General features: G+C 42.6%; 1 protein-coding gene across 3 annotated transcripts in view; it reads right to left on the bottom strand.

The window, feature by feature from the left end:
* SNX29 (sorting nexin 29) overlaps nucleotides 1-26131 on the bottom strand; it is a 549826-nt gene that overhangs the window by 507976 nt on the left and 15719 nt on the right. For all 3 annotated transcript variants that reach the window (XR_003793181.1, XM_029220773.1, XM_029220775.1), the window contains exons 2-3: nucleotides 23397-23461; nucleotides 21271-21323 (exon numbers count right to left, since the gene is read on the bottom strand). Coding sequence is in view for 2 of the 3 variants with exons in the window: in XM_029220773.1 (XP_029076606.1) it covers nucleotides 21271-21323; nucleotides 23397-23461 (118 nt within the window). In the remaining variant the exon portion in view is untranslated. The remainder of the gene's footprint in view (nucleotides 1-21270; nucleotides 21324-23396; nucleotides 23462-26131) is intronic.

Genomic DNA, 26131 nt, shown 5'->3' with positions numbered 1-26131 from the left:
CTACACTATTTGGTTTCCAACTCCTACCTTGTCCTCCTGGCTCCCCTGCACCTAGCTCACTCAGTGCCTGGAACACAGTGTGTGCTCCGTAAATACTTTTTCAGTGGATAGGTAAAAAGGTGATTAACCTTGAACCCTGGGTCCCAGAGTACTCCCTCACATTGATACAACCCTTTTTGCTGTGGCAGATGTCACTCTTAAATATTAGATGTGCATATGCTAGTCTCTCTGCATATCCACACAGGCGCACACCTGAGGGCTCCCTGAAAGCTGGGACACCCACCAAAACTATCTAAATCCCACAGGAACCAAAAGCAAGGCATAGCAAAACGGAGCCTGACCAGGGCCCTGTTTCAGGGTGGGGTGGGGAGGAGGGCAAAAACCTTGGTCTGTGTTTAGAGTTCTCCATAATAAACCACATCTTTAAATCATCTGCAGATACAATGATTAACCCAACAATCCCCGTCGGTTTGTTGGGCTCCAGTGCACAAGGCAGTAACTGCCCCACCAACTCTATAATAACATCTGGCCCCTAAGGGGAATGGGTGAACAACACAAACCCAGTCCCCAAGGTTTGCTTACATCAGCAGCATTACCTTCCAGATGCACATATATCACAATCAACCCAACACAGCAGAAAACCCAGGTGGGCGTTAGTCCTATAATTAGTTTATTATGATGCCTGCCTTGCTGAAGGCCATTCTACTTAACACCCTCTCCATGTCCCCTTTTCACCTCCCCATTTGACCTGAGCTTATATTTACAGGTCATTCAAGACTTAGCTCAAGGGTCCCCTCCTCCAGGAAGCCTTCCTGAGTGCTTCCTCATGCTGAGCTTCCTTCTGCTGCAGCACTTGGTCAACCTCTGTTAATAATCTGCTTTCCACAGCTGTCTCCTCTTGCTAACTTGAGTTTCCAGAGAGCAAGGATCACACCTCATTCATCTTAGTGGCGACAGCACCTAGCACAATGCCTGCCATCTGTGGTATATGTGACCAATATGGTCCCTCCCCTCGAAGAAATCAGAACATGGACTTTATGTATACTTAGGTGAGAGATGCATCTCAGGAGATCTTGTATAATCTGGAATCCAAATCCAGGTCAGTTAAGACTAGGGAACCAAGGGACTTCCCTGGTGGTCCAGTGGGTAGGACTCTGTGCTCCCAATGCAGGGGGTCCAGGTTCAATCCCTGGTCAGGGAACTAGATCCCACATGCATGCCACAACTAGGGGTCCACATGCTGCAACTAAGAAGTCCACATGCCGCAACTAAAAGATCCTGCATGCTGCAACTAAGACCTGGTGCTGCCAAAATTAATTAATTAATTAATAATAATAATAAATAAATTTTTTTTTGAAAAGACTAGGGAACCAAGGAGAACACACTGGTCCAACTACATGAATCTAAGCCCTTCAGCTTGTAGTGGGCACGCTCTGGGCACTGATTTATAATCATGTCACCTGAAGATTTTCCATTTCTTCTCACCTTGACTCAGGCATATGATACTTTCTGCAGAAATGAAAGGGGCACCTGCTTTCACGGAGCTCATTATTTTCTCAGCTCAGTCTCTCTTGTTTCCCAGAATGCTCTCTGCTGAGTGCTCTCTGACACGCGGCAGGGGAGGGGAGGCGGTGGGAGGATTGGCTGCCTCCACGTCATTTTCTCACATCTGACTTCTACTATCAGTTAATGAATTGGCCATGTTCTTAATTTAAGCAGGGCACTTAACAGTGAATGTTTTAATTTTTTTAAAAAGCACCAGCCAAGAAAATCACTTCAAGTTTTTATGCATATAGCTGTTTACCAGATGAATGGATAAATAAAATGTGGTATATCGATACAATGGACTACTATTCAGCAATAAAAAGGCATAAAGTACTGACACAAGGATGAGCCTTGAAAATATGCTAAGGGAAAGACGTCACACCCAAAAGCCATATGTTGTATGATTCCATGAAATGTCGAGAAAAGGTAAATACACAGAAACTACAAGTAGATTAGTGTCGCCTAAGGCTGAAATCAGGAATTAACTGTAAATTGGCACAAGGGAACTCTTTGGGGCAATGAAAATGTTCTGAACCTGAACTGTGGTGATGGTTACATAACTCTATAAATTTACTTTTAAAAAAATCACTGCATTGTACATGTACAAGGAGTAGATTTTTATGGTAAGTAAATTAGACTTCAGTTAAGCTGTTTTAAAAAAACCTGCCCTCAAGGTGCCCGGTAAAAGCTTGCTGAAGGAGTTAACGAGTGGAAAATGAAATAACCTCCTCCTGCTGACTTTAAAACTGTCTCACCGCGGCCGGCACAGCTGGATATTGCACGAGCTTAACTGGTTTGCTGCTAAAATTCTGCAAGCACTGGTTTTCCTCAGCTGTGTCCTAAATTTCAAGACCGCTTAACCTGCCACATTAATCTATAATAAGAATCCTAAGAATCCTGTACTTTTTTATGGCAAATGTTAGACATTTATGGCAAACGTGAGACAGAAAGGATCAGCAATGAAAGCTGCATTTTAAGAGCTGCATCAAATTAACCTCCTAACAGCATAATTTCAAATTGATCCTTTCACTACATTACAGCTTTACTAGAACCTTATGGTGAAAAGTACAATCATGAAAATGGATTGGATCATCCTCGTGTGGAAAGCTCCAATGTCACCTAGAACGGAGTCGACTGTACCCATAAAAACGGGCCATTAACAGCATTAGCCATACCTCAGATTTAAGACAGTACAATCATCAACTACAGCAAGGCCATCACATGACAGTCATTTGAAATGGGCCATGCCCTACATTTATGTGTTATAAATTTCAGAAAGGTTCACATCCTTTAACCGCTGAATTCTACTGGCAGAAATCAATCCTCAGTTGTAATCTACAAGTCAGATAAAGATTTAAGAATGAAAATATTCAAAACATTATTTACAACTGTGGAAAGTTAAAAACACAAAGATTTGACACTTGGGGAACTGGTTAAATGATAATACAAAATAATTGATAATTATTATCAAATAATTATCAAAATAAATGATAATACAAAATCGAATGCCATTTAGCCCTTATTTACCAAGAGCTTATAATGATAAGCCAACAGGTTTATCACATAAAATGAAAAATAAGCAGGGTACAAAACTGTATATTAAGTATGTTTTCAACTATGCTAAAAAAAACACAAAAAAATCTGAAGGGGATTATGTGAAAAATTAAGAGCAACTTGGTAAAATAATTACTGTTGATGTCTTTCTTGCCTCTATGCTTTTCTTACTTAGCTTTTTTTTCTAAAACAAGCATTTAAAAAGTATTCATGTCTCAAGAACCAGAAATATTGCCACCTTGAGCTAAAAAGAATGAAAAAATATGGCATCAAAGTTATGGTGAGAGGGCTTCCCTGGTGGTGCAGTGGTTGAGAGTCCGCCTGCCAATGCAGGGGACACGGGTTCGTGCCCCCGTCCAGGAAGATCCCACATGCCGCGGAGCGGCTGGGCCCATGAGCCATGGCCGCTGAGCCTGCGCGTCCGGAGCCTGTGCTCTGCAGCGGCAGAGGCCACAACAGTGAGAGGCCCGCGTACCACAAAAAAAAAAAAAAAAAAGGGAAAGAAAAAGTTATGGTGAGAAAAAAAACATGCAACTATTAAAATGCTTACTGGAAACTTGAAATGGCATTTTTTTTTTTAAAGCTTGATTATAATGTTAAGTAAAAAAAAAGCTATCTACAAAAAGATATAAAAAAGTTTCTAACCCACAAATTTAAAATATTGCAATAAAAGAAACTGTAACATTAAAAGTTGATTTTTTTTAAGTCAACAAAATGGTGGAGGCAAACTACATTCACAACAGTAACAACAGTAAAATAAATCATATTTTTAATAAGAAAGACACGCCCTATATGAAGAAAAACATAATATTCTTAAAAGGTGTAAAGCTCAAAATAAATAGAAATATTATTTTCCTAAATGGGAAGATTTATTAAAATAAAAATGTTAATTCTTCCCAAATTAATGTATATATTTAATACAATTCCAATACTAATCACAGGAAGGACTTGGCCTAGTGTGGTTTTGGGTACAGAGATAAACAAATTGATGAAGCAGTATAGAGAATCGCCCTCCAAAAGTCCAAATGAATATGGAAATATTTTATATATAATAATGGTAGCACTTCAACTCAAGATAGGCAAGAATGGGCTATTTAACCAGTGGCACTGACCCAAGTGGTTATAGGGCTGAAAGAAAATAAAAATAAACTTCTGTCTCAAACCATCACAGAGCTAAATTCCAGATGGGTTAAGATCAAAAATATAAGTAGAGAAAAAATGATAGAGAAAAACACAGAAGAACCTCAGGACAGTATACTCTCAAAGCAAAATTTTAAAGATTCATAGAATTAACCACATAAAATGTTTAAATTTCAACACGGCAAAAGATATAAATATGGTAAAACAATAAATGATAGACTGGAGAAAATATTTACAGCACACAACTGAAAAAAAATGAAGGGCCATAGTACACGAAGAGCTTCCACAAATGGACAAAAAAAAGACATGCAACTCAAAAAATTAAAAGACTATTACTAAAGAAGGTGAACCAACAAACCATGAAGGGAGGAAATACAGTTGGCCAATAAACATAGGAAAAGATATTCAGTCTCACTAGTGACCAGGAAAGTGTCACAGATACTAAGATATCAACTTAGGACTATCAATTTCAAACCAGTCACAGACCTAGCAAGAGTGCATGTAAATGGGTACTGCTGATTGGAATATAAACGTGAATTCCTACATCCTTCTGCAAAGAGACCAGGCAGAACAATTTTTTTAAATGCCTGTACCCTTTGACCCAGCAATCCTACGTCTAGGAATTTATCCTATAAAAATAAAAGCACTACTAATTAGAAAATGAGCAAAAACCATGAACAGATATTTCACCAGAGGATACACACGTATAAGAACAGGAAAATACATTCAACATCATTAGCCATTGGGGAAATGCACATTAACGCTACAGTGAGATATGTCTACACACCTATAGGGATGGCCAAAATAGAAAATCATGAGAGTACTAAATGCTGACAAGAATGCAGAGAAACTGGATCACTCACACGTTGCTGGTGGGAATGTAAATGGTACAGCCAGTCTGGAAAACAGTTGGCAGTTTCTTACAAAACTAAATATGCAAATTATCATACAACCCAGCAATTGTACTCTTGAGTACTTATCTCAGAGAAATGAAAACTTATGTTCACACAAACAACCTGTACATAAATGTTTATAGCAGCATTATTTCCAGTAGCCCAAAACTGAAAACAACACAGATGTCCTTCAATGAATAAACAGATTGTGGTACATCCAGACCACGGAATACTACTCAGCAATAAAAAGAAACACGCTACGGATACATACAACAATCTGGATGACTCTCAAGGAAATTACCCTGAGTGAAAAAAAAAAAAAAGCCAATCCCAAAACTTACACACTGTATGATTCCATTTACATAACATTCTTGGAATGACGAAATTATAGAAATGGAGAACAGATTGGTAGTTGCCAGGAGTTAGGGATGGGGAGGGAGGGGACAGGAGGGAGGTGGGCATAGTTATAAAAAAGCAACAGGAGGAACCCTGTGGTGATGAAACCATTCTGTATCTTGACTGTGGTGGGGGACACATGAACCTACAGAGTGATAAAACTGCACAGAACTGAACACACACACACACAAATAAGTATAAGTAAAACTAGCGAAATTTGAAATGCTGGCCTAGAATTTTACAAGATGTGACCACTGGGGAAAACTGGGTAAAGGGTAAATGGGATCTTTCTACATTATTTCTTACAACTGCATGTGAATCTATAATTATCTCAAAATTAAAAGTTGAAATAGGGCTTCCCTGGTGGCACAGTGGTTAAGAATCCACCTGCTAATGCAGGGGACATGGGTTCGAGCCCTGGGCCAGGAAGATCCCACATACCACAGAGCAACTAAGCCCGTGTGCCACAACTACTGAGCCTGCGCTCTACAGCCTGCGAGCCACAACTACTGAGCCCACGTGTTACAACTACTGAAGCCTGCGCACCTAGAGCCCATGCTCCACAGCAAGAGAAGCCACCGCAGTGAGAAGCCCACGCACTGCAACAAAGACCCAACACAGCCAAAAATAAATAAAATAAATTTATTTTTTTTAAAGTTGAAATAAACAATTAGATATAAAAGCATTAGTAGGCAAAGACATACATATACACAAATATTTTTATTGCGGCATTGTTATAATAGTAAAAGCAGAAACAAAACTAGACACAACCTGAACGTCCATTAACAGGAAAACAGTAAATAAGTTACAGCACCTCCACACTACAAAATATTATGTAGAAATTTTAAAAGAATGAGATGCCAAACCTAAACAACCTAGAAGCACCTTTCTTCCCCACATTTTAAGGTCTCGGAAATCCAAGTGTGCCTCATAATTGATGAAATTATCCAATTAAAACTGGCACTAGCTTTTCTTTCTTAATTACACATAAAGAAGCCATGGATGGTAGGCTGCACCATTATGTTACCTAGGGACCTGAAACAATGTCCATAATACATGGCCAAGTTATTTTATAAAAAAAAAAAAAAGCAAGTTACAGTGTAATATAAATGGTATGATTCCCATTTGAAGGAGGAGGGAGAGAAAGAGGAAGAGGACTGGGCTTCCATAAGCCTGTCCTCTCAATTATTTGCATCATCTACCATCAGGTGGGTAGACTTAAGCATCCTTGAAAATTCAGGCAAACTCATCTAAAGCAAGGATAATGAGGGCTGGGGTTAAGGCTGGGCTCCTCCTCTTCAGCGTGACGGCACCAGAGTACAAGGCTCTCTCCCACTCCTTGCTGTGCCAGGGGTGCTGGGACCAGTGCATCAGATCAGCGCAGGGCTCTCAATTAGTCCTCCGTGCTTTGGCCTAGAGCACCCTCTCTCTGTGCTAAGTAAATGGAACGAAAGTAAATTGCAGCCCAGAGATAATGAGCCAAAAAGATCTCTGAGAAAGGTGGCATCCACCTAGAAGAAACCAAAATTGGTTTTAGTTTTATCTCAGAAACCCTACAAAGATAAATTCCAGACGGATCAAAGGCTTAACTGTACACATTAAAAATCCTGTAAGTAAATGTAAAAGACCACATGCATACTCTAACATTGAGAAAGATCTTAAAACACTGAAAACACAGAAACTGGTAGGTTGGTATATGGAATCAGTAAAAAGACATTTAACCATGTAAAACTTTTTAAATGTAATATTGCAATAGATACTATTACCTGTGCCTACAAAGATAATGGACAGATTTGAAAAAAAATATTTGCAACGCAGAAAACAGATGAAAGGTTAATTAATTACTATAATATACAAAGAGCTCTCACAAATTGACAAGGGGACAAATAATCCAACAAGAAATTGGACAAACAATATGAAGCAGCTTTGCACAAGAGAGCAAAGCCAAATAGCTCACAAATATTAGAAAAAAAAAACTGAAATTCACTAGCAATCAACATGCAAATTAAAATGACAGTGAGCCACCACTTTTCAACCATCAGACTGACAAAACTTCAAAACAACACTCAAAACTATTATTAGGAAGGAAGAAAAGGGTAGTTTCATGCACTGCCAGTAGAAATTTTTAGAAAGATACCTGACCACAACTATTAAAAATAAACACATTCTCTTTGGCCCAACAACCCAACCTGGAAATCTCTGCCAAACAAAATCCTTAGTACATAAGAAAACATGCTCAAGGATGTCTGTTGTTTCACTGTCCATAGTAGTAAAAATTGGAAACAAAGTCAGTATTACTTCATAGGCAATTGTTGGTATATCTGCATCATGCAATATAATGCAGGCTTTTAAAAAGAATTTTTAGAACTCTAGCTTGGAAAGGTTTTGTCAGGGTAGTGCCAAGAGAGAAAATACAGATGCAGAACATTACATATAATTCAATTTTTGTAAGACAATGGCAATAAAACCTGCGTGCGTGTGTATGTATACACATGTATTTTAATTGTAAAAGATTAAATGAATGTGGAGAAACACACAGAACAAACGATTCTTGATCATTAACATAAGTTACCCAGAGGGAGGGAGAAGAGGATATGGTAGAGAAAAAAGAGGGGGAAAAAACAGTTGACAAAGAACCAGAAAAAATGCAAGCTTGGTAACAGTGAAAACTCACAAGGCAGTAGTTTTCAAGATACTATCAGTGTGTGTAAAGCAACTATACTCCAATAAAAATTGATTAAAAAAAAAAAGATACTGTTCGTGTGAAGGCCTGAGGATGGCAGGCAGGCATGTAAAATGAAGTCAAATGAATGTTCTACCAGAGGAACCAGAAATTAGAAAAATAACCAACTTTTAAACGGGTTAAATCATCATTTCTGACCATTTTTTAAAGTTACTAATATAAACACAGTAACTGTCTTCTCTGGGGTGGACAGACCCTCCAGCTCTGGTCTAGACACGAACACCGCTTGGGATTCTTTTGGCAGATGAGGAGCTTCGAAGTCAGGAACAGGAGATGGCAGCTGAGAAGGAATCAGCTGAAGAAGCTGGTAAATCAAAAGGGAAAAAGAAGATGGAGAAAAGTAAGAGCCCCTCAATGCAGAAGCGGCAAGGAAACGGTTAATGTGTATCAAGTCAGTGGCCAAGGTGGTCCAGTGGTTAAGACTCTGCGCTTCCACTGCAGGGGCACAGGTTCGATCCCTGGTTGGGGAACTAAGATCCCGCATGCTGCGCAGTGTGGTGAAAAAAAAAAAAACAAAAAACCAAAGTCAGTGGCCAAGGGATCTTCAAGTTTGGTCAGAGTCCATAGCCCAGGAGAAAGAAAACTCCACAACAAAAGCTTCCTTTAAACAAACAATAGAGTCACAGATGTAGAAAACAAACGTATGGTTACGGGTGGTGGGGAGGGATAAATTGGGAGATTGGGATTGACATACACACTACCATATATAAAATAGATAACTAATAAGGAACTACTGTATAGCATAGGGAACTCTATTCAATACTCTGTAATGACGTACATGGGAAAAGAATCTAAAAAACAGTGGATGTATCTATATGTGTAACTGATTCACTTTGCTGTACAGCAGAGATTAACACATTGTAAATCACCCACACTCCAATTAAAAAAACAAAAACAAATAAGATGCAGGCAACTCTGAAGTAAGATGTACCTTTGAAAAAGCAAAGGCCACTCATAATAAAATTTACAGCCTGTTACTAGAGCCAAAAATATAAAAATAAATAAAACAAACAAAATTTAAAACAATATACATTTGTTCTGATTTCTGGTCATCTCTTAGAGCCAGAGCATTTATGTCTCATCCCCCATGTCAGTCAATCTTACCAAGCCTCAGTCCTAAGCCTTCCGTCCCTTCTCCCAATACCACCACCTCCACTCAGCTTCCTTGCCTACTGCACAGAGCCATGGCCTCTGGCTCCAACCCCAGGTCCCATCTCACCTGCCCATCCCCCGGCATGCTGATCAGCAGCTACCCTCCTGAAATGCAAATCTGACAACATCATTATCTTTCTTACCACAGTTTACTATGGGTATATGGTACATGACATAATTTTAGGGGGACCATAAATGCACATTTTTAGGTTAATCATTTTACTATGTCAAGAAAAAAATAGAGGGCTTCCCTGGTGGCGCAGTGGTTGAGAGTCCGCCTGCCGATGCAGGGGACACGAGTTCGTGCCCTGGTCCGGGAAGATCCCACATGCCGCGGAGCGGCTGGGCCCGTGAGCCATGGCCGCTGAGCCTGCGCGTCCGGAGCCTGTGCTCTGCAACGGGAGAGGCCACAACAGTGAGAGGCCCGTGTACCAAAAAAAAAGAAAAAAATAGAAGTAGCCATCAATCTTTGATTTCACTGATGGCTTATGACAAGACCAGAGTAGACAAGGCCTTGAATTCCACCTCAAGCCAATCTCTGGCTCAGATGGTATACGGAAATGGCAAAAATTGTGAAAAGAGTATACAAATAGCCATAGTTTAAGAAATAATACCCTAGTGGATAAAGTTCAAACACTTCCCCATGACAGCAAGCCAAGAATCTACTGACCTTCCAGCCCATCTCCCAACACATACAACACATCATCCATGATTCCACTACTTTCTCACACACCCCTGCATCTTCACATTTGCTACTTCTGCTGCCTGGAAGTCCCATCCTGCCCATTTGACCACTAAAGACCCTGTACTCGCCTCTCACGTCTATACTATGTAATTATTACCACAGGCCACCACGACTGTCTGCAATTTACATGTCCATTGCCCAGGCTCAATTCTGAGTTCCTTGAGAACAGCAATCATCTCATCCAGTTTGCAGCCTCAGTGCCAACCCAGTGACCTATAAACAAGTATCTGCTAAATGAAGGAATTAATGAGCAATCATTCCAGCCTTTAGTTTCCAAATTAGCCAAAACACTGGTATGTCTAGTCATAGGAAGAAAATGTATTGCGCTTACTAAGTTCTCATTGGGTGTATCAAGCAAATAATATTACATCTAATCCTCACTTCAACCCTAGGAAGTGGGTACCACGATCATCATCTAATTTTACAGATCGTGCAAGAGAGGCCTAGAGAAGCTGAGCAAGTCCTAAATTACACAGCTGGTAACTGGTGATTTGTGGACCGAGTGGGCATGAAGATAAGTACGCCTGACTCCAAAGCTCATACTTCGTGCTCAAGGCCTCGCTCCACACCAGGATAGGGGTGATGCTGATGATGACCGTGCTTACATATGACTTCCTACGGGCCAAGCACTGCTCTCGGCAGCTATCAATATAAACAATATAAATATTAAAATTCCCATGGAAATGTGCTCAGATTTGCTAAATGCCCTAGGGCTCCCCATTTGCTAGAAATTATCTTTTTCAAAAAGAAATCAATTCATTTGATCAATAAAGTAAAATGAAAGAATATGCAATGTGGAATTATCTACCACAGAGCCTCAAAGTGGAAATCCAGTGCACAGGGCTGGGGAGATAAGAAATCCAATTAATGAACCCCAGGGTTTTTTGCCAGGATGAGAAGAATTAGAACATCCAGTCAACAGCTCAAACCACTAAGAGGCTGGTGAGAAACCTGTGACAAACTGAAGATTAAAAAATCACGTGATGAAATCCAGAGACATTTAAAAGAGGAAAAGGAGTGTCTGAAAAAGCCATTTAGTTTCATAAGCGTCCAGAGGAATACACAGGACAGTCTTCAACTGTGCTAAGAAACAACATTAGGGAGCAGCAAAGAGCAGCTGTTTGTTGTTTAGCTTCCTAAAAAGTTCAAAACTGTTTTGAATTCCTTAACAGGTAAAGAAAAATCACCAAAACAAAGCTCTCTTCCCTGGCATGTTTTGGAAGGAGAAGAAATTCTCCTCTCTGATTTCTTCTGACATAGTCACCTGAACGAGTAACAAAAATTTACAATTTCTAAATGAGGCAAATACCCAAAGCCAACTCACTGCCACCCATAATGGCAGAGTGTCAAGACACTTCACACAAAATTATAATGGCAGTAACAACAGCTAACAATTTCTAGAAACTTACTAGCTGCCAGGCACTGTTCTAAGGGCTGCACATGAACTAACTCACAACTCTATGAAGTGAATATTATCACTACTCTCCCCATTTACATACAAGGACACGGAGGCACAAGCAAGTCAGAAACTTGCCCGCAGTCCAACACGACCGGGAACTGGCAACACCAGGATTCAAACTCTGAGCTCCAAATCCCACGCTCACTCTGCTGCCCCACAGTTTGGGTTGCTCTTTCTAATTCAATGGGAAAACTCAGCATGTTCTGTAATTCCACATGGGAAGAAGCAGCATCTGTGGAGCACCAGCATATCTAGAGGTAACTTCCAGTGCCTGCTGAGCTCTTTGGCCATTCTTTCTAGAAGGCAAACTATTCAAAAGATACACGACAGCCTCCCCACAGGCCAGTCTGACTGATAGAACGAGGAATAATTTTAACGAAGCACAAGAACGGGTCGTCCATAGGGGAAAACAAAGCAGGAGAACAAGGCCAACGGAATGGGACAAGGAGCCCGTGCGTTATGACTGCCACCACTTCCGCCAGTTTCTGAGGACAAAATTTGATGGGAAAAAACAAGTGCTGTCTGTCACTTCCCTTCCCGTCAATGTTGTTTTATACTTCACGTGGGGACTGTTGCATCTTGCCGGGTAATCTCACAAGACCAAACAAATCTCTCAGGCACGCAAGCACTCACACATTCGGGCAGGCGTGCTCACACACGAGCATACTCACATTTGGGGTTTTCACAGAATAATACTGTATACCATGTAGGCCCCCATACCCAACAGCTGTGGTCCAGCCCACTTTTTCTTTGCTCAGCGTCTGCTGTCCACAGACACCTCGGCCACTTTTGTCACTCGTGAGGATATTTCTATTATTTACTTGTCTTGAGTCCGACTCACTTTTTCGACTTGTATAAACCTGTTTTAAAAGGAAAAACTCTATCGCAGTTGCAAACGTAAAGCCAACATTGTGGGCCCTCAACAGAGTAGCCCTAAAAGTAAATACCATCCAAATAAAGTATAAAATCCTGTCTCTGCTGCTGTCAGGGGAGGACTGTGCTTGAAACCTGTAAGCTCTGTTTACAGAGAGGCAGCGGGTGTTTGAGATACTGTTTTCAACTGTATGATACTACTATTCTGGTATGTCAAAAAATGATCAAATATTGGCAATTTAATTTAATTCAGCTTAATATTAATACCAAACCAAGTCTTTCCCCCACTATCACTGCAATTTAAAAGGAACTGAAAGGAGAATAACTGAGCCACTGGGCAATTGAAAGGAATGCAATGCTGTGATTTTAAACACTTAAAATAATGTTAAGTACCTGCAATGACACAAATCTCTCATTTGGGGAAACTCTGTGCTGGGAAAACAAGAAGGGATGTGGTAGAGAGTGAGGACCAAGCTGGGAAAATATGCAGTCTGTGCTCCAGCCCCATTCCACTGTCTAAAGGTATTTTCAAACCACACAGAACTGTCATGGGAAAGATTATAATATGGCAGTGACAGGGACAACTGCTGTGCATTTTGCCACCCTATATTCACTCCACCTTCATAACAGCACACAGATTTCATTTTGGAGGGTTATTTCTTCCTTACTGGATACTGTCGTGGGGGGATGATGATGAACCCAAGTAGACAACTTCGCACTATGTAAGTCAACAGGGTCCCAGGAAGCTCCATCAGCCAATCCTTCTGCTGGTGGCCAGGAGGCCTGAGACTGGTCACTCAGGTGCCTCCTCCCTGGAATGCCAACCTTGGGCAGAATGAGAGCGAGTCAGAAAACAGCTGGTGTCCACTCCTGCAGCAGGGTCTTAACTGGACCATTCCTGCTAGGAGACCATTTAGTGGACCCTGCTTCCAGGTTAGGAGACTTCCAAAGCTGCTTTGACTCCTTCCTGTTTCCAAACCTGACCTGTCATCAATTCCATGAGCTCACAATATCCTCAACTGGAGTAAATTTCTGTTGCCTCTTACCAAAGAGCCCTGGCAGATACACCAGTGCACCATCCTTTCCAAGGTTCCTACTGATATTCATCCAACCAGCTAGACTCACCAGCTGCAACCAGAAGCCAACCCCTCACAGTCCTGCCTAGAACTTTTCCTAAGATGGTAAATTTAAAATGGCATCCAGATTAGAAATGAAAAAGGAGAAGTAACAACTGATACTGCAGAAATACAAAGGATCATGAGAAATTACTACAGGCCACTCTATGCCAATAAAATGGACAACCTGGAAGAAATGGACAAATTCTTAGAAAAGCACAACCTTCCGAGACCAAACCAGGAAGAAATAGAAAATATAAACAGACCCATCACAAGCACTGAAATTGAGACTGTGATTAAAAATCTTCCAACAAACAAAAGCCCAGGACCAGATGGCTTCACCAGCGAATTCTATCAAACATTTAGAGAAGAGCTAACATCTATCCTTCTCAAATACAGCAGAGGGAAGAACACTCCCAAACTCATTCTATGAGGCCACCATCACCCTGATACCAAAACCACACAAGGATGTCACAAAGAAAGAAAACTACAGGCCAATTTCACTGATGAACATAGATGCAAAAATCTTCAACAGGGCTTCCCTGGTGGCGCAGTGGTTGGGAGTCCACCTGCCGATGCAGGGGACACGGGTTCGTGCCCCAGTCCGGGAAGATCCCACATGCTGCGGAGCGGCTGGGCCCGTGAGCCATGGCTGCTGAGCCTGCGCGTCTGGAACCTGTGCTCCGCAACGGGAGAGGCCGCAACGGTGAGAGGCCCGCGTACCGCAAAAAAAAAAAAATCTTCAACAAAATACTAGCAAACAGAATCCAACAGCACATTAAAAGGATCATACACCATGATCAAGTGGGGTTTATCCCAGGAATACAAGGATTCTTCAACATATGCAAATCAACCAATGTGATATACCATATTAACAAATTGAAGGAGAAAAACCATATGATCATCTCAATAGATACAGGAAAAGCTTTTGACAAAATTCAACACCCATTTATGATGGGTAGGCATAGAAAGTAAGCAGAGAGGGAACTTACCTCAACATAATAAAGACCATATATGACAGACCCCCAGCCAACATTGTTCTCAATGGTGAAAAACTGAAACCATTTCCTCTAAGATCAGGAACAAGACAAGGTTGTCCACTCTCACCACTACTATTCAATATAGTTTTGGAAGTTTTAGCCACAGCAATCAGAGAAGAAAAAGAAATAAAAGAAATCCAAATCAGAAAAGAAGTAAAGCTGTCATTGTTTGCAGATGACATGATACTATACATAGAGAATCCTACAGATGCTACAAGAAAACTACTAGAGCTAATCAATGAATTTGGTAAAGTAGCAGGATACAAAATTAATGCACACAAATCTCTTGCATTCCTATACACTAATGATGAAAAATCTGAAAGAGAAATTAAGGAAACACTCCCATTTACCACTGCAACACAAAGAATAAAATACCTAGAAATAAACCTACCTAAGGAGACAAAAGACCTGTATGCAGAAAACTATAAGACACTGATGAAAGAAATTAAAGATGATACAAACAGATGGAGAGATATACCATGTTCTTGGATTGGAAGAATCAACATTGTGAAAATGACTATACTAGCCAAAGCAATCTACAGATTCAATGCAATCCCTATCAAACTACAAATGGCATTTTTCACAGAACTAGAACAAAAAACTTCACAATTTGTATGGAAACACAAAAGACCCCGAATAGCCAGAGCAATCTTGAGAAACAAAAATGGAGCTAGAGGAATCAGGCTCCCTGACTTCAGACTATACTACAAAGCTACAGTAATCAAGGCAGTATGGTACTGGCACAAAAACAGAAATATAGATCAATGGAACAGGATAGAAAACCCAGGGATAAACCCACGCACATACGGTCACCTTATTTTTGATAAAGGAGGCAAGAATATACAATGGAGAAAAGACAGCCTCTTCAATAAGTGGTGCTTGGAAAACTGGACAGCTACATGTAAAAGAATGAAATTAGAACATTCCCTAACACCATACACAAAAATAAACTCAAAATGGGCTTCCCTGGTGGCGCAGTGGTTGAGAGTCCGCCTGCCGATGCAGGAGACACGGGTTCGTGCCCCAGTCCGGGAAGATCCCACATGCCGCGGAGCGGCTGGGCCCGTGAGCCATGGCCGCTGAGCCAGACACTATAAAACTCTTAGAGGAAAACATAGGCAGAACACTCTATGACATAAATCACAGCAAGATCCTTTTTGACCCAACTCCTACAGAAATGGAAATAAAAATAAACAAATGAGAACTAATGAAACTTAAAAGCTTTTGCACAGCAAAGGAAACCATAAACAAGACCAAAAGACAACCCTCAGAATGGGAGAAAATATTTGCAAATGAAGCAACTGACAAAGGATTAATCTCCAAAATATACAAGCAGCTCATGCAGCTCAATAACAAAAAAACAAACAACCCAATCCAAAAATGGGCAGAAGACCTAAATAGACATTTCTCCAATGAAGATATACAGATTGCCAACAAACACATGAAAGGATGCTCAACATCACTAATCATTAGAGAAATGCAAATCAAAACTACAATGAGGTATCACCTCACACCAGTTAGAATGGCCATCATCAAAAAATCTAGAAACAATAAATGCTGGAGAGGGTGTGGAGAAAAGGGAACCCTCTTGCACTGTTGGTGGGAATGTAAATTGATACAGCCACTATGGAGAACAGTATGGAGGCTCCTTAAAAAACTAAACATAGAACTACCATACGACCCAGCAATCCCACTACTGGGCATATACCCTGAGAAAACCATAATTCAAAAAGAGTCATGTACCACCATGTTCATTGCAGCTCTATTTACAATAGCCAGGACATGGAAGCAACCTAAGTGTCCATCGACAGATGAATGGATAAAGAAGATGTGGCACATATATGCAATGGAATATTACTCAGCCACAAAACGAAATGAAATTGAGTTATTTGTAGTGAGGCGGATGGACCTAGAGGCTGTCACACAGCATGAAGTAAATCAGAAAGAGAAAAACAAATACCGTATGCTAACACATATATATGGAATCTAAAAAAAAAAGGGTTCTGAAGAACCTAGGGGCCGGACAGGAATAAAGACGCAGACATAGAGAATGGACTTGAGGACACGGGGAGGGGGAAGGTTAAGCTGGGATGAAGTGAGAGAGTGGCATGGACTTATATACACTACCAAATGTAAAACAAATACCTAGTGGGAAGCAGCTGCATAGCACAGGGAGATCAGCTCTGTTCTTTGTGATCACCTAGAGTTGTGGGATAGGGAGGGTGGGAGGGAGACGCAAGAGGGAGGAGATATGGGAACATATGTATATATATAGCTGATTCACTTTGTTATAAAGCAGAAACTAACACACCATTGTAAAGGAATTATACTGCAATAAAGATGTTAAAAAAAAAAAAAAGAAAGAAAAAATATAACTCAGGAACAGCCAGATGGAAGAAAGGTATGGGAAAAGAGCACAGAGCTTCCAGGCCCTCTCCCAGCACACCACTCTCCTCCCACTTCCAAGTATTCACCGACCCAGATGCTCTCTGAACCCCATCCTCCTGGGTTTTTATGGAGGCTTCATTATACAGGCTTGATTAAATCATTGACCATCAGCAACTGAACTCCATCTCCAGCCCCTCTCCCCTCCCTAGTGGTGGTGAGATGGGACTGAAAGTTCCAACCCTCTAATCACGTGGTTGGTTCTCCTGGCAACCAGCCTCCAATTTCGGGTGATTTCCAGAAATCACTACATTAACATAACAAAAGACACCTTTCTGGCTATCACCACTTCGGAAATTCCAGGGGTTTTAGGAGGTCAGTACCAGGAATGGGGCAAAGAACAATCATGTGTATTTCTTATTATAAGTCACAGTATCACAGTAGACCTAATTCTTGGGCTTAGAAAAGTTAGTGATGCAGCTGGAAAGGGGAAGCGCCAGATTCAGGCCTTGATAGCCCATGAACCTTCACACCAGCCTGCCCAGGGCATGTGACAGCCCCCTGGATATGACCCTGGGCATCGCATGCTGTGATCACTGCCTCACTGGACTATCTTCCCAGGTGGACACGAAGCCACCTGAGGGGTAGAAATCTGTCTGAAATATTTGGAAAGCCCCAGTGTCTGTGACACCAAGTAGGCGTTCAGTGACTAACTGTTAAACAAATGAGTAATCCAATAAGTACTTACTAAGCACTTACTATGTGTCAGGCGCTGTGGACGTAGTGTGAGCAAAACAGGCTTCTCTCCAGCTGGTCATCCAGTTGATTCATCACACAGACGTGTAGTAATGAGAAACAGAGGTTTATAGAATCTAACAGTACAGAGCAGGGGTCAGCAAAATACAGCCTGAGGCCAAATCCAGGCCTTAACAGAAAGAGTTTGCCAGTCCATGGTACAGAGCAAGGAAAACAGGTCCAGATGGCCAGGGCTGGAGAGGAATGTGGAGGATTCATATCAGGGGTCTGGAAGGTTTCCCTGAAAAATTACTGAAAGGCTTTAAGAACAAAAACCAAAAAAAACAGAAAGGCCAGGGCAGGGTGGCAGGAGCAAAGAGCCAGGGGAGAGGTATGGGGCCCTCCAGGCTGCTAAGGATGTGGGTCTTTTTCCCAAAGCAAAGAGAAGCCAGTGGAAGGTTTACCATGGGGGAGTGACAGGTGGGAATCTGCATTCTGCAGAACCCTCTCAATGCACAGGAGGCAGGACAAGAAGGAAGATGGTGGTGGGTCTACGGCAACTGTCCTGTGAGCCATGTGGTGACTGGGACAGGGCAATGGGTGGAGAGCTGGAGAGAAGCGAATGGATTTGAGATCCATTCTGGTGCCAGGCCGTTTGTCAGGGGTGAGGAGAGAGGTGACTTATCTTTCTTTTCAGACTTCACAACAGTTGTTTTAAAATATTCACTGACTTTCCCTCTTGAGGTTAAACTTTCTCACAGAATAAGGATGATGTGACCTTTCCTATGTGAAGGTGGTGCCGCCTTTAGCCAAACACATTGCAAGATGAGACCAAGACTCTGATATTGAGAAGGAGCCCTCTAGGCGGGAGAAAACAAAAAAAAATTTTAAACCCAGCTTTAAAACCGATATAATCGCTAAAGGTGATATAACATTGGAAGAATAGACTTTGGAGTCCAAGAAACTAGGGTCCAACCTCCAACTCTAACATTCCCGAGATGATTCACCTAGGCTGTCTGACTTGCCCTCTCTGAGCCTCTGTTTTCTTATCTGTAAAGAATTACACCGTTGCTTCTCCTGAGGCTGCACTGAGACTAAGAGCCGACACGAACAAAGGGCAGCTGGAACAGTAAGAGACAGTAATTATCATTATCATTATTAAGCAGGATATTCCTTTTAGCCGGAAACCAGTTACCATGGAAGGAATTAACTTTGTTAATTCTACTATAAAACACAACAGTTTACATAATAAAAGTTGTAATAGTAAGCTATATTATATAACAACATGTTAACCTAACATTCAGAAATGGGTTCTCTCTCTCAGGAAATGAAAAGAATAATTATGAAGAAAAGTGATAAAGAACTCCTGACTACATACACCCACACACACACACACCCATACACACACACATGCATGCACACACTCGCATATACACACCTCCTGGTTCAGGAGATCTAGGATGGGCTACAGAATTGCATGATTAATTAATAAGCCTCTCATTCTCATGCAGGTGGACCTTGGGTTCCAAAATGAGAACCCCCTGTGCTGACGGAGGCCAGGCCCCATAGTAGGCTCTCAGGAAGAACTGAAGCAAAAATTCAGTTTAATGATCTAATGCCACAAACATACAGAGAACCTAATGTGTGATGGGCACAGAATGTCTGTGCAAAACACTGAGAAAGAAAAAAATAGAGAAGCTGCCCCTCTGCCCTCCAAGCTCACAACCTCTTTAAACACTTGACCAGGGACTTCCCTGGTGGTGCGGTAGTTAAGAATCTGCCTTCCAATGCAGGGGACTCGGGTTCGATCCCTGGTCGGGGAAATAAGATCCTACATGCCACGGGGCTTCCCTGGTGGTGCAGTGGTTAAGAATCTGCCTTCCAATGCAGGGGACTCAGGTTCAATCCCTGGTCAGGTAAATAAGGTCCCACATGCCACGGGGCAACTAAGCCCACGTGCTGCAATTACTGAGCCCGCGCACCCTAGAGCCTGTGTGCCACAACTAGGTAGCCTGTGTGCCACAACTACTGAACCCATGCACCCTGGAGCCCACACACCACAACAAAGAGCTCACGCACCACAATGAAAGCTCCCACATACTGCAACGAAGATCCCACGTGCCGCAACGAAGGTCCCACATGCTGCAACTAAGACCCGAGGCAGCCAAATAAATAAATAAATAAATATTTAAAAATTAAAAAACACTTGACCATGTGTGGTACAAAGCCACGCACACACTCAACCAGACAACGAATCTCCCTGAGCACCTTCTAGATGCTTCTAGGCACTGGGGATACACCCGCGAACAAGACAGCCAAACACCCCTGCCCGCTGTCATGGTATGGGCGACAGAAAGAAACAAAATTAAAAAGCATAATGGACAGTTGTTAGTTGGTGTTATGGAGAAAAACTGAGAAAGAAGAAGCAGAGAGTGTAAAGGTGGGGAGTAGAACTGTAAATCTGCACCAGTTTCAAATAGTCCCCATAGCTCGATTAAAATGTAGCACTACACACACTGCTCATGGCTGGTCAAGTGTCACAAAGAGAAAGGTTCTGGAAGGACAGAGAAGGGAATTGGCTGGGCTGGGTGGGTCAGGGTCAGAGGGTGGGGAACACCTGCAGTCTCCAGGATGAGGTGAATGCTGAGCAAGTGAGTTCCCTTCCCTCCCCTTCTTTTGCAGGAATGTTCCTCCTGCCCCTCTAAGGCTGCAGAGCATGAATTAGCCCTGAACGACTTCACTGGGCATTTCCAGCAAATGCCTGTGTCTCTTACCTTTGCCAAAACATTTGCTTCTCCTCCTAGGCGGTGTTATAAGCTTATGCAGTCATGTCAGGTCATGAAGGGTCATGAAGGTCAATGGCCATTTTTAGGACTTTTTTTTTTTAATTATAGAACGGACACACGATCCCAGTATAAAATATGAAAAAAATATCAGAAAGTATAAAGATTCCCAAGTCTTAACCTCAACATGACCTCTATTCACATTTTGGTATGTTTTTTGCCAGAGTTGTTGTTTAACATAGCAAGGATCACTCTGAATCCATATTAACTCTGTATCCTGCTCTTTTTATTTTTACTAAATACATTATTTTTAAATCACTACATTTGCATTTTTCTGCTTAAAACAAATTCTGTATGGACATCAACGTAATGGCTATATAACACTCCATTCTACCGATGCACTGTAGTTTATTCACCATTTCCCAATTGTTGAGCATTCAGATTTCTGAGTTTTCATCATTATTAAATTACCGTGAAAATAACTTCATGCGGAAAGTCATTTCAAGGAATTCACTCAGAGTAGGTTCCTAGAAGGAGGACAACAGGAAGCTGGAAATACTTTAGACAAGTAGTCACTGCAGAGATGATCTACAGATCCCCCAAACGCAATCACTGCCCCACCTGGCTGCAGCGGCAGAATATAGAAGCTGGTCAATCTCTGGCCACCTTTTTGGTCTTTGATGGTAAAGGGTTTCAGAAGCTGCATATTTACCTGCTGTCGGAATCTGAGGCGATCTCCTTTCTCCCTCCAAAGCGGATCTGGCACTGCACGGAAAAAGAAGCTGCTGAGATCAGCTGTTGGGATGGGACATACAAAACCTCCCCCACAGGCCTTCAGGGTCACGGGGGACACAAGGCCAGGAACTCTGGGTGCCAAGTCAGGGTGTCCCCACACCCTGGGTGTCAGCCCAAGACCTAAGATGGCGGGCACCCCAGCCTTCCAGCCACCACTTGAAGGAAGCCCTTATCTCCAGCTTGTAGAGAAGTGAGCCTTGTGCAAAGACAACGCTGAGAGGAAAACAGAAGCACACGGCTTCCTGCAGATTATCTAGGAAGCTTCTTCTATCTGTCAGCAGCTGACTGTCAATAACACAGAGCCCTTAAGAGGCAGTAATCAAAACTTCCACAAATCTGTGATGATGGGTCCCTTCTGACAGGGCCCAAAGTTGTTATGGCTGGCTATAAAGTTATGACAGCATAAATCAAGCTTCAAACAAGTCATCTGGTTGTGCTGAACCACAATTCACCCAGGGAGGGTGGAAACAAAAGCAAACTGTTCTTTTTTTTTTTTTAACTGTGCTGAAATATAGACAACATAAAATTTACCGTTTTAACCATTTTTAGTTATGCAATTCAATTCACTTCTCAACATTGTGCAACCATCACCCCTCTCCACTACTCTTTCAAAAGTGTAGAATCTCCACTGTGGGTAGCACGTTTGCAAGATTCCTTATTATCGTGTGTGTGTGTGTGTGTGTGTGTGTGTGTGTGTGTGTATAGACATGTAAATGATACTTTTGTCAAAACTCACGGAACTGCACACTTAAAATCGGTATATTTTATTGTATGCAAATTACACCACAATAAAGTTGATTTTTAAAAGGCATATATACAACACTTTCACCCCCAAAATAATAATAGCAGCTCTAGGCAGAAGATCCAAGTTATTTCTGTTTAACTGCTACATTTGACGTGGCTTGACTTAACTCTTCATCTTCTTATTTTACTTTCCATTTCTGGAGCAAAGAAAGAAGAAACTAATAATGTGGGTTGTGCATTTATTGTGGAACAGGCGCTGGCCATGGCCCTTTACCCACTTTAACAAATGCAATTCCATCAACAGCCCTATAGAGATCGGTAACCCAATTAAAGAGAAGGGTGCTCAGAGAGGCTGGATGAGTTGCCCCAGCACACACAGCTGTGAAGAGATGAAGCTGGCCTTCAACCTCAGCTACACCTGAATCTGTGTCCTTCCCACCATACCTGGACGCCTCGAGGCTTGGGCAGATGCTAAATTCTCTGGACTCACACCGACACTTAACAGACACTTCCATTAAAGTACATATTTATCTCCCTATATCGTGATTACACGCAGATAATCGCCAGTCGCCCCTTCCAAAATGTGAATTCCTAGGGCTGGATCCTAGCTCTGCTGCTTATTAACTATGACGTCGGCAGCATGTTATCAGACCTGAGCTTCAGTTTTTCAGTTTCTTCATCTGTAAAATGGCAATATTTGCAAGAACTATCTCACGGGGTGGCTGGAAGGATCAGATGTAAAGCACTTAGCAGAGAATCACGCACGCGATGAATGTGCAAGAAATGATGCCTGTCTGGTAGCTGCAAGCAAGCAAAGTGACGCCAGCCTCATGTCAAAGCTCGCTTCCACGCCCAGCCAAGAGCCAGGCATCGAAAACAGCGTCAGCCGATCCAAGCAGAGCCCGCCCGTGGGATCCACACAGTCCTGAGCACGGCCTCACTTCTGTTCCTGTGCTCACGGGGTCCTAACTCCAACCACGACTGCAGCACCCTTAGAAGTTGCCCTAAAACACAACTGCTTGGAGATGAGGCTTTGAAACCCACTCAATGCCCTTCTCAAGGGGACATCTGTGAAGGATGCGGCCAGGTCCTCCAGGGGTCTCCAGGAAGTCAGGACACAGGAGCTCCTTTGTCCCTACCACTGATCACTATCATTTGCTGGGGAAAATGATTAGCCTCACCGCTCCCAGGTACAAAGCCGGAGGAAGTCTGTGTAGACAGAAGGGCAGAAATGACTTCTTCATTGATCATCTGACACTATGACCTGACCACAAAGTCAAACATGAGCTTTCTTCTTACCTGTTTCACTGCATCCAGCAGTCGCTCCAGCAGAAATTGTCTTTTCATGTCATTGTTCTGTGATCCTAAAATGCAATGAGGCTTAATTAGTTTTGTTTGACATTCGCTTTCTGTTAAGACTCTCTGACACGTAGTATACGGCTGTGCCCAAGTAGCATCAGCCTTCTCTTTAGTAAAATCAATAACAAGACCAGGTATCAATCATTACAATGAAGTTGGACCACTTTCCTGTTACTGCAACCCAGGAAAGCAGCTAAACTGTGTTCCCCAAATTTGGATGATGTTACTGGAATTGTCTAACTCAGGGTTTCTCGACCTTGGTGTCACTGACATTTGGACCAGATAATTCTCTGTGGCCGCCCTGTGAATTGTTAAGATGTCTGTCAGCATCCCTGGCCTCTACCCACTAGACACCATTAGCGTGTGCACACACAGACACAGACACACACACACACACACCCCCTAGCTGTGGCAACAAAAATGTCTCCAGATACTGCCAAATGTCCTCTGGGGAGCACAATTGCCCGCAGTTGAGAACCAATAGTCTAACTTAAAATGTAAGTTTCCTAGTACTGCAGGCACTGCTTGTTGGCTGACCTCACCATCATCTCCAACATTATTTTTCCATGAAAAACCTAATTACTCCTGTTCTCAGCCTCTCTTGTAAGGCTGCCCGTAAGAAGTTCTAGCTGATGACACGTAAGCAGAGAGCACTGGGAGGGATCTGGGGAAATTATGCCATCCTTATAAAAGAACAGATGTTAAGGGCTTCGTTCCTTCTTCCATCCTTCATGCCTTAATCATAAACACATCGGGTGGAGCCAGAGCAGCATCTTGCTACCTTGAGGCAACAAGCCTGCAGCGAAGGCCAAGAGAATCACAGAGACACCAGCCCCGATGTCACTTTGCTGCTGAACCAATACTAGAAATCTCATACCTCTCACACAACGAACAGTTCCGTTTGTTCAAGCACTGTACATTGATCGGGCTGTTACTTACAGCCAAAAGCATTCTCAACTGATACACATGGCATACACCAAACTCCCATTTAAGAGGGTGTGGGGCAAGGACACTTCAAAGCCCCAGGCAGACCACTGTCAGAACCACATATGATGCTCCACAAGAGACCCAGTGACTCCCATCAACAGACACAGCTACATATTGTGATGCACCAGACACAGAACAAAACTGTTTCAAAGGAGACCCAAATTTAGAGTTTGTACAAGGGCAGATGCTCCACACTGCAGGCCTTGAATTGCCACTGAGCTGCTTCTCTCTTGGGCAACTCAGCCTGGGCTTCACCAGGGAGTACCAGCAGGGCATCACCTTAGAGATGGTCAGTGATTCATGTAAGTCATGCCAGGGCCACCCGGTTGCTAACAACTGTAACCGTGTGGTGAGCACTTCCTGCATGCCAGGCACAAAACTGAGTCCTCTGAATGCATTGTGCCCTGTAATGTTCACGACCACCCTACCAGCCAAGTAGTAGGATCCCTGAGTCGCAGATGGGGAAACTGAAGCTCAGAGAAGACAAGCAATTACATGCATTGACCCACTCGGTAATTATTTAACTTCTACTGTGTGCCAGGCAATGTTCTACGTGCTGGGGACACAGGAGTTAAATGGTATAAAAGAACCATCTTCTCATGGAGCGAAAATTCTCTTAGGAAGAAACAAAGAGCTCCTAAGTAAACTAATAAAGATGATGTTAGAGAGTCATACTAGAAAGAAAAACAAAATGGGGTGATGAGACAGGGAGGAAGCAAGAGGGCCACGTCGGCCAGGACAGTCAGGGAAGGCCTCTCTGCACACGTAGTATCTGAGCTGAGCCCTTTATAACAAGAAGGAGCAGCCATGGAAAGATATGGAAGACCAGCATTCCAGGCAGAGCAAACGGCCAGGGAAGAGAGGAAAGAACAGCTTGGCTTCTGGTCTTCCAGGACCCAAAGGAAGCCTCTTATGACTTGAGCAAAAAGCAGAAAAGGGGAAAAAGAAAAGAAAAGGGGAAGCAAAGACAGACAGGCAGGGGCCAGTAACAAAGGTCTTGTGGACCATGATAATGGGTTTAGGTTTTGTTCTGTATTTGAATACTAATAGTTGGAGCCGTTGGACATCCCTGGTGGTACAGTGGTTAAGAATCCACCTGCCCATGCAGGGGACACGAGTTCAAGCCCTGGTCCGGGAAGATCCCACACTGCGGAGCAACTAAGCCCGTGTGCCACAACTACTGAGCCTGCGCTCTAGATCTGCAAGCCACAACTACTGAGCCCGCGTGCTGCAACTACTGAAGCCTGCGAGCCTAGAGCCCGTGCTCTGCAACAAGAGAAGCCACCGCAATGAGAAGCCAACGCACCGCAATGAAGAGTAGCCCCCGCTCACCGCAACGAGAGAAAGCCTGCGCACAGCAATGAAGACCCAATGCAGCCAAAAATTAATTAGTTAATTAATTAATTTTTTTAAAAAACACATTAAAAAAAATAGGTGGAATGGTGACCCCGACTGGAGATCGTGCCCCTCAAGGGTTGTTAGGACTACCACACGGGTTCCTGCCTCACCCCAGGCCCGGAGATCAAACCAGGCAGTAGACTCTCCAAGGACACACAGTAATACAGCTGACTTCCCAAACTCTGCCACTGCTATTTTTTCTGGAAGAGGTCTTGAGAAAGGATAGCTCACACATCCTTCCCACCAGACCAGAGGCCATCTTGAAGCGTCATTCAGGATGGCTAGAGACC

This window comes from Monodon monoceros, unplaced genomic scaffold, assembly GCF_005190385.1.
Source record: "Monodon monoceros isolate NGI ecotype Baffin Bay Population unplaced genomic scaffold, NGI_Narwhal_1 Super_Scaffold_13, whole genome shotgun sequence".
Classification (NCBI taxonomy): domain Eukaryota; kingdom Metazoa; phylum Chordata; class Mammalia; order Artiodactyla; family Monodontidae; genus Monodon; species Monodon monoceros.
This window is presented reverse-complemented; position numbering and strand designations above follow the sequence as displayed.